Source organism: Porites lutea, chromosome 2, assembly GCF_958299795.1.
Source record: "Porites lutea chromosome 2, jaPorLute2.1, whole genome shotgun sequence".
Lineage (NCBI taxonomy): Eukaryota > Metazoa > Cnidaria > Anthozoa > Scleractinia > Poritidae > Porites > Porites lutea.
Genome location: NC_133202.1, coordinates 3,987,453 through 4,002,099, shown reverse-complemented (window position 1 = coordinate 4,002,099; position 14,647 = coordinate 3,987,453). Strand labels below are relative to the sequence as shown.

The following is a 14,647-nucleotide window of genomic DNA, read 5'->3' as shown; positions in this document are numbered from 1 at the left end:
ATTAAAGCAAGATAACAAATTTTGTGTTTATATCTTGTAGGTAATCTGTATTATTGTAAGAGGGTTAAGAGGGCGCCCTGGCGGCGGAGCGAAAAAGGAAGGAGAGCTCTTCTTCCTCTTTCGCCCCGTCGACAAAGCGTCCCGGAAAGCGATACAGAATATTTTCAACGCCCATTCTGCGTCCTAAGTCGAAATTGACCAAAGATTCGTTTACATTTTTTGTAAGTAGCAGATATGTTGAATAAAAACTGTCAGGCCCGTGTGAAACTTTTAACTTCACATGTACCTAATCTACTGCTAATGAGCGAGAACAATAGAGTTTTGTTCAGGATTAGGTTCAGCGCATGTGAAGTTCGAAGTTTGACCCAGGTCTCAACGTGCCAGACATTTTCATAGAAGTGCAAGATTATAGACACCCATTCGATTCACTCTCTTCTCCAATCAAAGTGAAGAAAATACAGTGAAACCTATTTTAGGCGGACACCCGTAGGACCTTCGCTGGTGTTCGCTTAATAGACGTGTCTGCTAAATATGGGCTTAGTCTCCCAAGGGGACGTTCTTGGTTCTAGCTAGGAACGCGTGACGAAACCTTAAACGTTTCCGTGGGAGACTATATACGGGCTCGTTTGACTCAAAATATGGGAAGAAATTTTTGAGACATACTGACCTGTTCGTCCGCTTAATGTCTATTCTATGTCAACCTGAAAAGCATCCTTTAATGTGCACTCTCCCTCTCCCCCTCTGCTGTGATTGGCTGATAGACATTTTTGCGCGAAAGATGATTTCCTGCAGTTCTAATGAATTGTTAACCAGGCCTCATGAGAGGCCATAAGTTCGAGGTTGGTGGCCTGGGCTGCTGGTAGGTCTTATAATTAAGAATGATTTGAAGAGAATATTATATGATCTTACAACACTTCCAGCACTCGTACAATTGCAGTAATATAATAGTTTCATCAAACTAGACTAAAACGACTCTCAACCATAAGCTATGTTGATTTCGGTGAGTAAGAAGTAGCCTGCAATCGTACCGTATTTCTGGTCGTCGCTTCTCTAACTTTTCGGGTGGAGAGAAGCGTCGACCTGGAATATACGTTTGCGTACGTAGGTTATGTAAGGAGATGAACGTCTGATTTTTCCCGTTCCATTTCCAACGTTTTCCATGTCCCTGCGGGGGAGGGGTGTACGAGGTTGTAAATTTGGTACTTTTGAATACTGGCCAGCACCCTTCCAAACCTCTTTATTTCATTGGTCCCTATGACCAGCACCACCTATTGGTTTCAGGGATAGAGGCATTGTTATGTCACCATCTCCATTGTTTTCCCAGCCAATCCCAAACTTTGTTTGGAATCGGTGCAGGTCCACTTTTGATCTATAACGGCGTATGTATATTCGCCACGTTTCTCAAAGCAGAACGAGAGAGAATGCATTTTTTTTCCTAAACCGGGGTCAAAATTTGGAGTCTTGTGCGGCAATATCCCGACCCAAACCCTACCCGAGTCCTGCCCCTGGGCTTCCAGGCTGGCTAACTTAATCGCTCATTGATAATAAATGACCGTCTGTGTATCCTGGGTCGTGATCTTGGCTAATTCCACTGTTTTTGTTTGGAGTGGTAGTGATGATAGAGACCTGGGTACTTGATTCGCTCTACTTCAAGCGACGCCATTAACACGCGGTCGAGTAGATCCCAGTCTTCTCCGCCCCACTTGTATTTGTAGTCTTTAGTATTCATTCCTAGTTGAACGCACATGCGCAGTAAAAACAAGAAGGAAACAAAAATAGTCAAAAATATTAAAATGTTCGAGGTGTGAAACGAAAATAAAACAGATGCGGCTAATATCAGTCCAAAAAGCAGGCACGATGTCTTTCTATGAAAGCGATATTCCATAATTCGTGATTGTTTCTGAGTAGTCGTTAGTGTTCATTCCTGGTTAAGCTTAAATGCACAGTAAAAACAAGAAAAAAACAAATGCTTGGGGCGTGACACGGAAATAGGACAGATGGGTCCAATATCGGACCAAAAGACTGGCGCGGTATCTTTTCATGAAAACGATATTCCATAATTCGTGATTGTTATTTTCAGTTGAGCGCAAACGCGAGACAAAAAGAGGCCCTAGAGGTGGAAAAATCTTCAGCCTCCAACATCGTCCACGTTTGATCAGAACCGTTATGACGCAGTACGACCTAACCCTCCCTCCTGTCCGTTTCCCCCGCCCCCTCCCTCCTGCCTTTGGATGGCAACCCCCTAGAGCACATTCGCCACCTTGAAACGAGAAGGGAACTGGACCCAAAGCGTCCAGCAATTGTTTCTGGGATTGTTACTATGGACACGCCAGTCAGCTATTGGCCAATTTCTGTCCCCAGTAACAGTCCCAGATGTCTTTGCGAAAGTTAACTCGGCCCAGTTTCTTCTTGTTTCTAAAGCGGCGAATGCCTCTTCTCGCCCTAAACTGAACTTAATTCTGGTGTGAGAAAACGCTTTATCCAAGTTTCGGTTAAGAATAAACTCCTTTAGTCTTACCTCCAACTCTTATCCAATCTGATTTATACATCGCCACCAGTCCGTACCCATCCATTTGCCAGAAACCTCGATGTTCCGCAGAATTACTTCCTTGATCCAGGCGGCCGACCGCTGGACAATAAACCATACGACCAGCAATGGTGTTCTAAGGAAAAGGAGAGATAAGAGATATTGATTCTATAGTTTTAATCTTGTTTTTTATCAGAAGCCTTTCTCTGTTTCTCAGTGCAGTAAAAACCGTGATCTTTCACTACGCATTAGTTTTGTGGCTGATTTTTATAGTTGTAGTTTACTTACGATTCATGAAGGAAAAGGGGAGTCAAATAATTATGAATAATTTTAAACAATTATTAGATGAGGTTTCTGCGGAATAATCAAGGTCGAGGTTAGTGTCTAATCAGCTGAAGGCGAGTCTCAGATGATATCACCTGCCTCAAACTTGATTATTCCGGATATCACAAAGGCCCAATTTTTTATCATCGGAAGCCGAATGGTCGGACATTTACGCATATCAATAAGCCATTGAGGTGGGCCAATCAGGCATGAATGTGCCAAGAAAGCGGCATAATAATAAAGAAAACGGGCGATTTTGGCGCAGCAGAGTGACTAAAATCGTCATTTCGGTAGTTAGAAAGATGAATTCTTTAACATTTTTTTAGCTAGAAGAGGTCTTAGAACAAAATAACGACAAACACACGGTCGCAAGGAACACAGTTTGACACTTTTTTTGGAAATCATGTATTGCGCAAGTAACCTACAGATTAGTTAATCTGCTATCAGATAACTAATCTTTAGGTTGCGCTGATTTCCAAAGTTAACTGAGTGTAGACTTTTAACCAATGACAGGAGCCCCCAATCACCGGTACTGCCCGTACTAGTGAGCGCTAGATCCTGGCGATCTTACAAAAAAAAAAATAGGGTACTGTGAACAGTCTAGTTTAATGAATAGAACGATAATTTATCATAACCTTTCGAACGCTGTTCATGATGTCTGCAGGCACATCTATGTGAAGGTCAAACACGAAAAGTATGTCATGCGCATTAGGCACTGCTTCGGCGGCTTTGTTCAAGGCAAGAGTCTTAAAAAAATTTCCTGTTAAATTAATGATAGTATGCCTACTTCGGAGCAGCGATGTACTAAACGCCTCACTCATGTTAATATCTTTACTTTGAAAATCAGCGATTATGACGTGAAAGTTCGTGTCACCGCTTAATAAGCTCGCAATGGTTAACTGAAGACTTTTAACGAATGAGAAGACAGATCAGATAGTGAGTATTATGAATAGAATAACCTTTCGAACGCTGTCCATGATATCTGCAGGCACATCTATGTGAAGGTCAAACACGAAAATTATGTCATGCGTATTAGGCACCGCTTCGGCTGCTTTGTTCAAGGCAAGAGTCTTGTAAAATTTTCCCATTAAATTAATGATAGTATGCCTACTTCGGAGCAGCGATGTACTAAACACCTCACTCATGTTAATATCTTTACTTTGAAAATCAGCGATTATGACGTGAAAGTTCGTGTCACCGCTTAATAAGCTCGCAATGGTGAGCTGTTTGAGAAAATGATGCACCCATAGTCCTTGATCCTTGACAGCGACGATAAAATACACTGTGGCGCTGCTGTTCCAGTTCATTCCTTCAGGATGGCACAATATATCAGTTCCTTTTCTCTGGTACACGTGTTGTGCAAAGCGAATTGATCGATTCAATGGGTCATGCTTTAAACCATGTTCAAGATCCAACAAAAACCGATCACCATTTCCGGGGTCTGTTTTTTGTATCACTTTGTAGACTTTTTTAACGTAATACTTCCTAAAAAGGAAAACAGAGGAAAGAAATAAAATACGAGATCCGCCGGCAAGGGGGTATTTTTCTCAGGTGTTGCCCACCACTACACCTGTTATCTGGCACTCGGGGTGGTGGGGGGGGGGGGGGGGGGGAGGAGGCTCCCACGTAAAAGTGACGGGGATGCTCGTCGAAAAATTACAATTAACCTCTGACGGAGACCAATATTGGTGGGGCTCAAGTTTAAACTGACCGATAAAGGAGACCATACTAAAACAGACATCACGGCATTTTTTGTAAATTTCTTTTAGGTACAACCACAAGCGATACCTAAATGGGCAAATATAGTGACTTTCTGTCCCACACACCCTAAGTGGGGCCAAAATCTGCAATTTACACCCCTAAGCAAGACGCGTATTAAGGAGAGGATCGCTGTTCGGGAATATCCACACACTCAATCAAACACTCGGAACTTGGACTGTATATCTTTATTCCCAGCAACGATCCTCGTTCACTACACCGTACATTCATTAATTCATTCCGCCTAATCATAACAACTCTCTTTTCTTATACACAGTCTTGGCATTTTTGTTATACGATATCTATGTGTCATATTCTTATCACATCACGCACGTAACATTCAAAAGCAATTAACTTGTCAACTTAATACATTCCTTATCTCTTTAAAAATACACGCGATCAAGGTTTCCATTACTATGTTTAGGGTAAGGCACGTTGTGTTGCGTAACGCGCTATATGTTTCCCAACACTCCCCCCACGCTTGACTCGATTTGAGTCAAGATACGCGCATACATACCTAAGAGTTTAGTCGTTCGGCTGGTTTACCATCGCACGGGTCTTCCAGACCGCATCCAACGCTGCTGAACGGCGAGGAACGTCGCGCCTTTGTGGCCCTGTAACGCATTCTTTGGGAACATCTGAGATCTCGGATGTCTCAGTTCTAATCTCGATAGGAAACAACTTTTGCACAGGCCTACTTAAATGAACTGCCTTCCCCTTCGTTATCACACGCACGTTTGCCCCTCTTACCTCTTTGTCTTTTCCTACGATGAGGCTCTCCACTACCGCCATCTTCCAGCCATTTCTCTTAACTCCCTCTTCATACACCGTCACCACATCACCTACCTTTGGTGCCTTTCCGATTGCCTGGGCGTTACAATCATGACTCTCTCTCAAATTCGTCAAGTATTCTCTTTGCCACCTTTTCCAAAAATGCTGTAGAGTTTCATTAATATATTTATACCTCCTTCTGTAGCTAGTCTCGGTTTCATCATCTTCCTCTCGGGGTTCCTCTGGCAAGGATAACAATCTTCTCCCGTAGAGTAGATGCGCAGGGGTCAATACCTCTCCCTCGTAAGGACTGTCATAATCGTAAGTTAAGGGTCTTGAATTCAAGGTCGCCTCTACTTCAGTCAGGACGGTTAAAAGTTCATCATACGTCAGTCGAGCATTACCAAGGACCTTCTTCAGACATCGCTTCACACAACCCACCATCCTCTCAAAGAAACCACCCCACCAGGGAGCTCTTTCGAGATTAAAACGCCACTCAATTCGGTGGTTTTGCATTTCTTCTCTTACCTGCGGATGACGAAAAAGTGTACGTAGTTGTTTCTCCGTGCCCGTAAATGTCTTCGCGTTGTCTGAAACAATTAAGGCAGGTATTCCCCTTCTTGCTATAAATCTCCTTAAACACCGCTTAAACGTTTCCACTGACAAATCCTCTACCAGCTCTAGGTGAACAGCTCGCGTCACGCAACAAGTAAACAAAGCGAAGTAACTCTTTCTCATTTGTGCACCCTTTCCTTTGACAAACAAAGGCCCCGCAAAATCTACACCTACCTTTGAAAACGGCGGGGCTGGTCTAACTCTAAACTCTGGCAAGCTAGCGGTCGGTGGCTGAGTAAACGGTCTGCCTTCAATCTTCTTGCAAAGGACACAACGACTGATCACACGCTTCACCAATTGCCTCCCCTTCGGTACCCAAAACTTTGAGCGCAACTCTGCAAGCGTACTCCTCACACCATTGTGTAGAACTCTATGGTGACATTTCTGAATCTGTAATATCGTTAGTCGGTGTTCTTTGGGCAAGATGATCGGTTCCTTTGTCTCGTGCACCATTTCAGGGTACTCAAGGCGTCCCTTACATCTTATAACGCCTTTCGGATCTTCTTGGAGACCGAATTTTGAGACAAGCTGTTGATAGTTTTCCCCCTTTCTCAATTCTCGCTGTGCTGTCCTTATCCACGACTCTTCTGACTCTACTATCTCCTCCAAAGTAAGCGCCCCTTCTCTTTTGTCACTCTTGTTTCTCCTTGAGATGTTGTGACAGAATCGTGTGACCCACGCAGTCACTCTGTCAAGCTTTCGAAGTGTGCTGTATTTGTTGATTTCGACCACCCCTTCTATTCCACAAGGCTCATTGGCTGCGATAGTCATAACGGCGACTTTTCTTTCTTCTTCACATGTCTCAATAGTTGGCACAAGAGATTTCTGTCTGGGCCAAAGGTCTTCCGGTTGGATCAACCAAGATGGCCCGTGCCACCACATCTCGTTCCCTTTGAGCTCTACTGCTAACGATCCTCTCGACCCAGTGTCGGCTGGGTTCTGCTCACTGGGACAGTGCCCCCAATCCTCCTTTTTACTCAACTTCACGATCTCGTTAACACGGTGACTCACAAATTGTTTCCACTCACCTTGGTTCATGATCCAATACAGCGCCGTCATACTGTCTGACCAAAGTTTTGTTTTCTGAACACTTACCTGTGAATTCAACGCATTCTTCACTGTGGCCATCAGCTTTGCAAGGATCAAGCATGCTATGAGCTCAAGTCGTGGTATGGACAGCTCTTTGAGCGGTGCCACTCGCGTTTTAGAAGTTAGCATCTTTGAATACGTACCTGTGCTTGTCTGGTATACGAAATAAATAACTGCGCAGTAAGCTTTCTTACTCCCATCTGCAAACCCATGTAACGAACATTCCAAGACTTCTTCGCGCACGTGTTTGTAGAGACACCTGTCAATCGTGATTAGTTTACATTCTATTAGGCTTTCAAGCCACGCTTCAACGGCTTGCTTTATCACTCCATCAAGTGGGTCGTCCCAATTGATCTTTTGGCGACAAGTCTCCTGAAATAAAATCTTCGCTGTTATTGTTATGGGACCAATCATTCCGAGAGGGTCAAAGATCCCAGCCAAGAGTCGCAGTGTGTTTCGCTTAGTCGCAGGTAGATCTTCTGCGCGTTTGGCGATTGCGGTCAGTTCGAGGGTTATCGTATCTTGCTCAAAATTCCATGACAGACCCAGTACCTTTTGGCCGTTACTTCCCATCTTCAGGCCTAGAGATGACTTTGCGTACGTGACATTTTCAGCTGAAACCGGGTCAAGTTTCACTTCATCGATCAGATCTTTTTTAATTTTCTCTCTAACACTCGGGTCATTGGTCAGCCATTTTCTAAGCTTGAATCCCCCGTCTGCCATCCGGTTGACAGTTTTACTATACAAATCGACAACTTCACTCGACGAGGCTCCGCCCCCCACGAAATCATCCACGTAGAACGAATCAATCAATTTCTTCACGAACTCGGGGTCAACTGCCATAAACTTCGAAATATGATGCCTCAAGGTTGCATTTAGCAAAAAGGGGGACGCATTCAGTCCAAACACAACACGACAAAATCGATAAACCACAATCTTAGATAGGTCCGGGGGGTTTGCTAGCCACAAAAATCGAAGACAGTCTCTGTCTTTCTTGTCTACCCCAACATTGAGAAAGGCCTTCTCTATGTCCCCCACCAGAACAACTCTGTTCTCTCGAAACCGCAACAAAATGTCAAACAACAATGGGTTTAATGACGGACCCACATGTAAACAATCATTTAAAGAGGTGCCCGTTTTAGTCGCCTTTGACGATGCATCGTATACAATCCTTACCTTCGTTGTCGTGGCTTCTTTTCTCACCACGGCTTGATGTGGCAAATAATGTACCTTCGGGGCCGCTTCTAACTCAACCACCCTCTCTATTACTCCCGTATGAAGCTGTTCGTCAATTATAGCTGCATATTCTGCGAGAATTTCGGGCTCCCTTTCCAGTCTCGCTACTTGGCTTCTAAGACGACGCAAACTTGTGGTATAATTGGTCGGTAAATCTGGGCAGCCTTCCTTCCAGGGGAGCTTCACTGAATATCGATGCCCATCAAACGAGATACTGTCCCTGTATTCTTCATACACCCCCCTTCTCGGCTCCTTGATTCCTATGACTTCCAGATCCCACAATCTGTTCACGTCAACATCTAAGTTTTCCTTGTCCTCTGTTTTCACCAGGTTAATTTGTACGGGTTCCGGCCCACTTGACTGACTCTTCATTGGACCTGACAGAACCCAACCTAATTCAGTTTCTACAGCGACTGGTTCGTCGAGGCCCCCCCTGATTGTACAATCTTTCTGAAAGCTCCACAGGTAATCTGCTCCGACCAAAATGTCGATTTCTAGCTCTCCCGTCCCCATACACACATCCGAAAACCACAATCCCTTAAGGTGGGGATACTCACCCTTTGCAAGTTCCACATGACTGTTTTGGATGCTGGATATCTCTGGTACTACGTACGCTTCGATTGGGATAACTTTTTGGCCGTCAGTTGGGCTTACCTTAACTTCGACGACATCTCTTAGACGCATATCCCTAGAACGCTGGCCAAAGGTACTGATTCCCAACCATTCTTGCCTGATACTGGCAAGCTGCGCGCGTTGGACGGCTTTGGAAGTAATGAAAGAGCGATGGCTTCCAGCGTCAAACAACACCCTTACCCGGTACGGCTCGCCCACCCCACGGATAACTGCACGCGCGGTTTGCAACGCAACTCGCCCACCCGTTCCTACATGTAAACTACTAGGACTAGTAACAATCGGAGTTTTGTCTTGCCCATTGGGCGAAAACTGAAATTCGGCAACAGGAGGCACTTGCTGCGCATTCCTAACATCACACAAAGAAACATGATGACCTGCTTGGCCACACTTATTGCATAATACATCAATCTTACAATCGCGGGCTCGGTGGCCCTTTTTCATGCATTTAAAACATCTAGCAAATTTATAAACAATATTCTTACGTTCCCTTGGATCTTTAACTCTCTGGCAGTTCTCGTGGGCATGTTTGCCCAAACAGAAGGCACAGTTCCCATTTTCTTGTTTTGTAAACAGGGCGTTGGCTGTCGCGCCCCTTGCTCGATTGTCCTTCCCATCATGTCTATTGGAATATGAAGGTTTCGAGGAGTTCATTGCATAAAAATGATCCTCTCTCAGTTCCAGCTCTTTCAAAAAGGCTTGCAACATTCGCTCCATCGACCAGGTTAAAAACTCCTCTCCTCTCGTGATTGTCAGTCGAAAACTCTCCGGCAATTTTTGCATAATGGCGGGAACAACTATCGTCGAATATGTGTTCTCCTCTACTCCGAGAGCCTTCAATCCCCTGAAATGAGACTCGCACTCATCAAACAACCTCCTCAAACGAGGAATGTCTCGATCACTGTAAACTGGCGGCATGTTGAGTAAATCGTTTACATGGTCAGCGCAAACCCTGCTATCGTCGACCTGGCAGGCTCCTGTACCAAACTTTTCAAATACGAGAACTTGTCTACCGCGGACAGGTTGTCATTTCCATCGATAGAGCTCTGAAAGGAATCCTAGAACTCCTGCCAATCTTGCAATCTGCCGTTAAACTTTTTTACTTCGAGCTTTGGAAGCTTGGCTTTCGTGTTATGCGCAGGGTTCGTGGGCTGTGGGTTCTCGTTTTGAAATGACGCTCCAGTAATCGCTGGGCTAGAAAGCATGCTTGGGTTCAGAACCTCCTCCAATCGCAACACGACTTGGTTCAGTTCTCTTCTGAAGCGATCGCTTTCCTCGATTTCTTTTTCAATTAGAACGTCCAGATCTTCGGAGTCTAAACCTCCAATCAAGTCTTGGATTTGATTATCCAGTTTCTTCAACGCGTCTACTTTCTCCTGAAGGGCCTTTAAAGACTCCTTACCCCACTGCCTGTCTGACACTCCACTTTCATCGTTAAGTCTTTGCTTTACTTGGTCTAGTAACCTTTTAGCGGTGGTTCGCTGTCCGTCCCTAATTCGCGTCTTCTTATCGACGCTAGCCTTCGCCTTTTCAGCCATAGGGAACGCCCTTCTGTTCCTTCGAACGTTCAGTAATTCTGGTTCGTTAACACTCTGCTTACACACACTAGTATCCGGCTCGAAGGACCACTGTGTTCGGGAATATCCACACACTCAATCAAACACTCGGAACTTGGACTGTATATCTTTATTCCCAGCAACGATCCTCGTTCACTACACCGTACATTCATTAATTCATTCCGCCTAATCATAACAACTCTCTTTTCTTATACACAGTCTTAGCATTTTTGTTATACGATATCTATGTGTCATATTCTTATCACATCACGCACGTAACATTCAAAAGCAATTAACTTGTCAACTTAATACATTCCTTATCTCTTTAAAAATACACGCGATCAAGGTTTCCATTACTATGTTTAGGGTAAGGCACGTTGTGTTGCGTAACGCGCTATATGTTTCCCAACAATCGCGAAGCTATGTCGCCGTCAGCTAGTATACTATTGTATTTGGGCTTTTCTCTGTTGCTGTCGCAGTCTCAACCTACTATCTTTGCATTGTGCCGTTCGACGCCATTTCTGCTGTCCTATATCCCTGTTTCAAGGTCTACATGTCGCTTGTTGGAATTTGACCCAAAAGGGCCTCAATGAACCTATTGCACCTACCTTGGGTCCCCCACCCCCACGTTAAAGGCCCTTAAAATCTAAAGGCCTCTATAGCTTAACTAGGTGGGTTACAATAGGACTAACAGCAGCAGTCAGTAGTGCTTTCTATACTGCAAGACGCCGGTCCGAGCTTCCTTCAAATTTTGAAGGCAACACTTACTGCTGTCCTCTCACCATTCATCAGATTCATGAGAAGGGTCACTGCTATAAAAAATAAACCTACTTCATACCTTGACTTAAAGGAAGTCAACAGCTTATTCACAACTACACTGATTTTTTTCCTGTCCGCAAGGGGACTGGGCTGGAACCAATGCCAGGGGCTGCCTCTATTCAACATGTCTGTGTCGTCTCTTGGAAAAACTAGTGATTCGTTGATACGCGACCAGCCAGAATAACTTGCGATCGTCCCACGAATCCGGAAGTTTGGATTGTACGGGCATGTTGGTAACGAAGATAACTCTTTTGATACTGATGCCACTAAGTCCAGTCGGCTTTGTTTTCTGGTAAACAAGTTAGCTGGGACAGACGAACTTGTACAATGAGGGCCTAACAAGAAATAGCCCGTAAAAGGTAGACTTGCTATCACTATACCGAATAAAAAGGACCGCGTGTCAAATGCTCCCCGTCTCCTTCTAAGACAAGTCCACAAAAACCTCATTTCGTTACATTTTCTTCCCTCCTAGAACTGAAACAATAAATTATGGTGATATTAGAACAGAATGGAGTCCAAGTTGGTCAAAAATGCAAAGGATATGAACTAGTCTTATTTGTTTCTTTTCTTTTAGTGTCAGTAAAAAAAATATTCGACAGATTGTTATTTAACAAACATATTAGGGAAACTAATTTATATACAAAAATCAAAAGCTGTAATACAAATTTTAATAGCTAACTTAAACGGATTAAATAGTTAAAAGGTAAACTTATGTCTGAACAAAGAAATATGAACGAAACGCCAGTGTCTGCGAAGCAGGCGTATGTTCCTTTAATTAATACTGCTTCTTGTTGTATAACATGAAAGGGCGCGGATTAGCCTCATAAAATAGTATAGGTGGTATTCTTTCCTTTAGCCTGCGAAAACATCTGTTTCTCCTCGCTCTTCGCCGCTGGGGACGTTTTGGGCGGAGGAACGTCGTTTCTCCGAGCGAAACGTCCCCAGCGGCGAAGAGCGAGGAGAAACGGATGTTTTCCCAGGCTATCTTTCCTTACTCCTGTCAAACCCGGGACAAGGACAAAGTGACCGTTTAATAGGGGTGACGATAATAAAAAGTGATCCTTGGGACCACGGAAAAGGAGACCGCGACCCGTTCAGGGCAGTTTTAAAGGAATTAAGGGATACGATTGTCAAGAGTTAAGAAAGTAAACGTTTAATAGAGGGTGACCGCTTACTGCAGGTCCGCTTGATACAGTTTTGACTGTACTCGATCGATGTTCATAGTGCTACAGCCCATTACTACGTTTACCTTGCATCTGTCGGTTTCCTCGGTCAGCGATAATGGCTTATTAGGGCGAGGCCACAAACCTGAACCCAAGCACGACAAAGTTTTTACTCTGAGAAAGTTCTGATTGTCTTTAAACGAAGCGATCATCTGACCGAAGCCAAACAGTAACAGCAGAAGACGTAAAAAGCAGAACTACCCCAGAGGAAACACTGGAAACCATTATCTTTCAAGAATTAAATATTGGATGTGTGGATGACTTCGTCGAGATCTCACGATGTCATCCGGCACTGTACCTATATCACACTCTCATGAGTTGACGACTGATTTCTCACGCTTCTTGAAAAGTCACACTCCAAAACACTTTTGATGCATCTGTAGGATTCGACGTTTTCAAGGAATAACGATGACTGCACCAGAAAGAGTACTTCGAGTAAATTATGATGATTTATGAAAGTCTTGAATCGACGCGATGACAACTTGCATGATACGAAGACAGCTGAGCCCACAAATGCAACGGCAAAATAGAAAGTCGAGGCAAAGCAAATTTCAACTGACAACCATAAAAAAATGGAGCTGCAAAATGAAAGAAAACAATGTCAATTCATGGTAAAGCAAATTTTGTAACTCACAACAAAAAAAACCAACTCGCAGCAAACTTGTAAAATTAACTCACGGTAAAATAAAACCAAGAGGGAATAATTTGGTAAAATAAAATTCACCCGCGGCAAAATATAATCAACTAACGCAAAACAACATCAACTTAAGGTGGCCTGAACATACTTAGATATGTGTTGGTTATGTTTTTGAAACGCGTTTTTCAGCAGGGACAAGAGGCATTGATTTATTTTGAGAGCTATATGTTACTTGCCAGTTTTATTTGGAACTTTAACAAAAGGCTCTATTCTAATAAATTCAATAAGTGGTATAAGAGTCTGATTAACAAACTACAGCCATTATCTTACCAATCCACGTCCAATATAACTCCACACCTTCCAGTGGAGAGGCCGGTAAGGGATGAAAACGACAACAGCAGAACGCCATAGGCTACACCTAGCGGTCCTTTTCTTTTCGAGGGTCCCAATATCTTTTCCGCTCTTTCTCGTGCCCCCTTCTTTCACATTTGAACTTAACTCTTAGAAAACATGGTTTAAGTTTGGTTGTGAACTGCTTCATTGATTCATTGCTACAGGGCGGCAAAGGAGCAGAAATATATAACCCTGCTTCTGGGGATACCTATCACGCATCACGCCGATTTTTTTCAAGCCATTACGTATCACGGAAAAATAAAATAAATTAATAACTACATTAACAAGTGTCCGATTATCATTTGATCTGAGAAAATCAGAGGTCGAGGAACGAGGGAAAAAGCCACGAAGTTGTTGTTATAACCATTTATTTTAATTAATGATCAGTCTGATTCCTTGTACTTCATTGCCACGCTTATGAACAATCAACTGTTTTACCTGCAGCCAGTGTTTTATTTTTAGCCCCTATAAGTTACTTTGTCTTGTAGTTTCAAATGATATTAACCTTATGGAAATTTCAAGGAAAATCACGCGTCCCGCGTTGTGAAAATAGTAATTCACACATCAAAGCGCTAGGCCACATCACGCCTCACGCGACTAATTTGGGTCCGATCACGCATCACGCTGATAGTTTGGCTCAGGCTCATCAAACAGAAAACCCTTCGCCACCCCGATCGACTAAGTTATTACAAGAAAGTTGTTGAGCAATGTGCGGTGATCCCGGCTGTAACCTGACTGACTTCAAAATTCTTGGTTCAACTTCAAATCCTCTAGTTTAGAAGTGCTGATCGGAACTGATGCTAGGCTAATACAAAAACGATTTCTCAACAAAGACGTTTTTCAACAAAAAGGAAAAAAAGGCAAAAACTTGTCTCAAATCAATAACCAATTCGCCCAAAGTTTGTTTAACTCGCTTGCCAACTCGGTTCCCACCAACTTTCCCAATGATTATAACTCGTTTCCTAACTCGGTTGTTAGTTGGCCTTATACAATCACAGTTTCACTAAACGCGGGTTCCAACTTTTGTGCAATGCTAATGATATGAAATTTTACGCGCGTTTCTGTGCAC

General features: G+C 43.5%; 2 protein-coding genes across 2 annotated transcripts; both read right to left on the bottom strand.

The window, feature by feature from the left end:
• Window positions 1-57: 57 nt before the first annotated feature.
• On the bottom strand, window positions 58-4,254 carry LOC140927456 (beta-1,4-N-acetylgalactosaminyltransferase 3-like). The gene is made up of 3 exons (XM_073377113.1): window positions 3,811-4,254; window positions 2,519-2,663; window positions 58-1,731 (listed from the first exon to the last, which is right to left on the bottom strand). Exons 1-3 carry the CDS (start codon window positions 4,156-4,158, stop codon window positions 1,583-1,585), a joined length of 642 nt encoding a protein of 213 aa, XP_073233214.1. The 5' UTR covers window positions 4,159-4,254; the 3' UTR covers window positions 58-1,582.
• A 620-nt stretch (window positions 4,255-4,874) lies between these two features.
• Window positions 4,875-9,868, bottom strand: LOC140925139 (uncharacterized). Its single transcript, XM_073375098.1, has one exon. It carries the CDS (start codon window positions 9,866-9,868, stop codon window positions 5,135-5,137), a length of 4,734 nt encoding a protein of 1,577 aa, XP_073231199.1. The 3' UTR covers window positions 4,875-5,134.
• Between the last annotated feature and the right edge of the window lie 4,779 nt (window positions 9,869-14,647).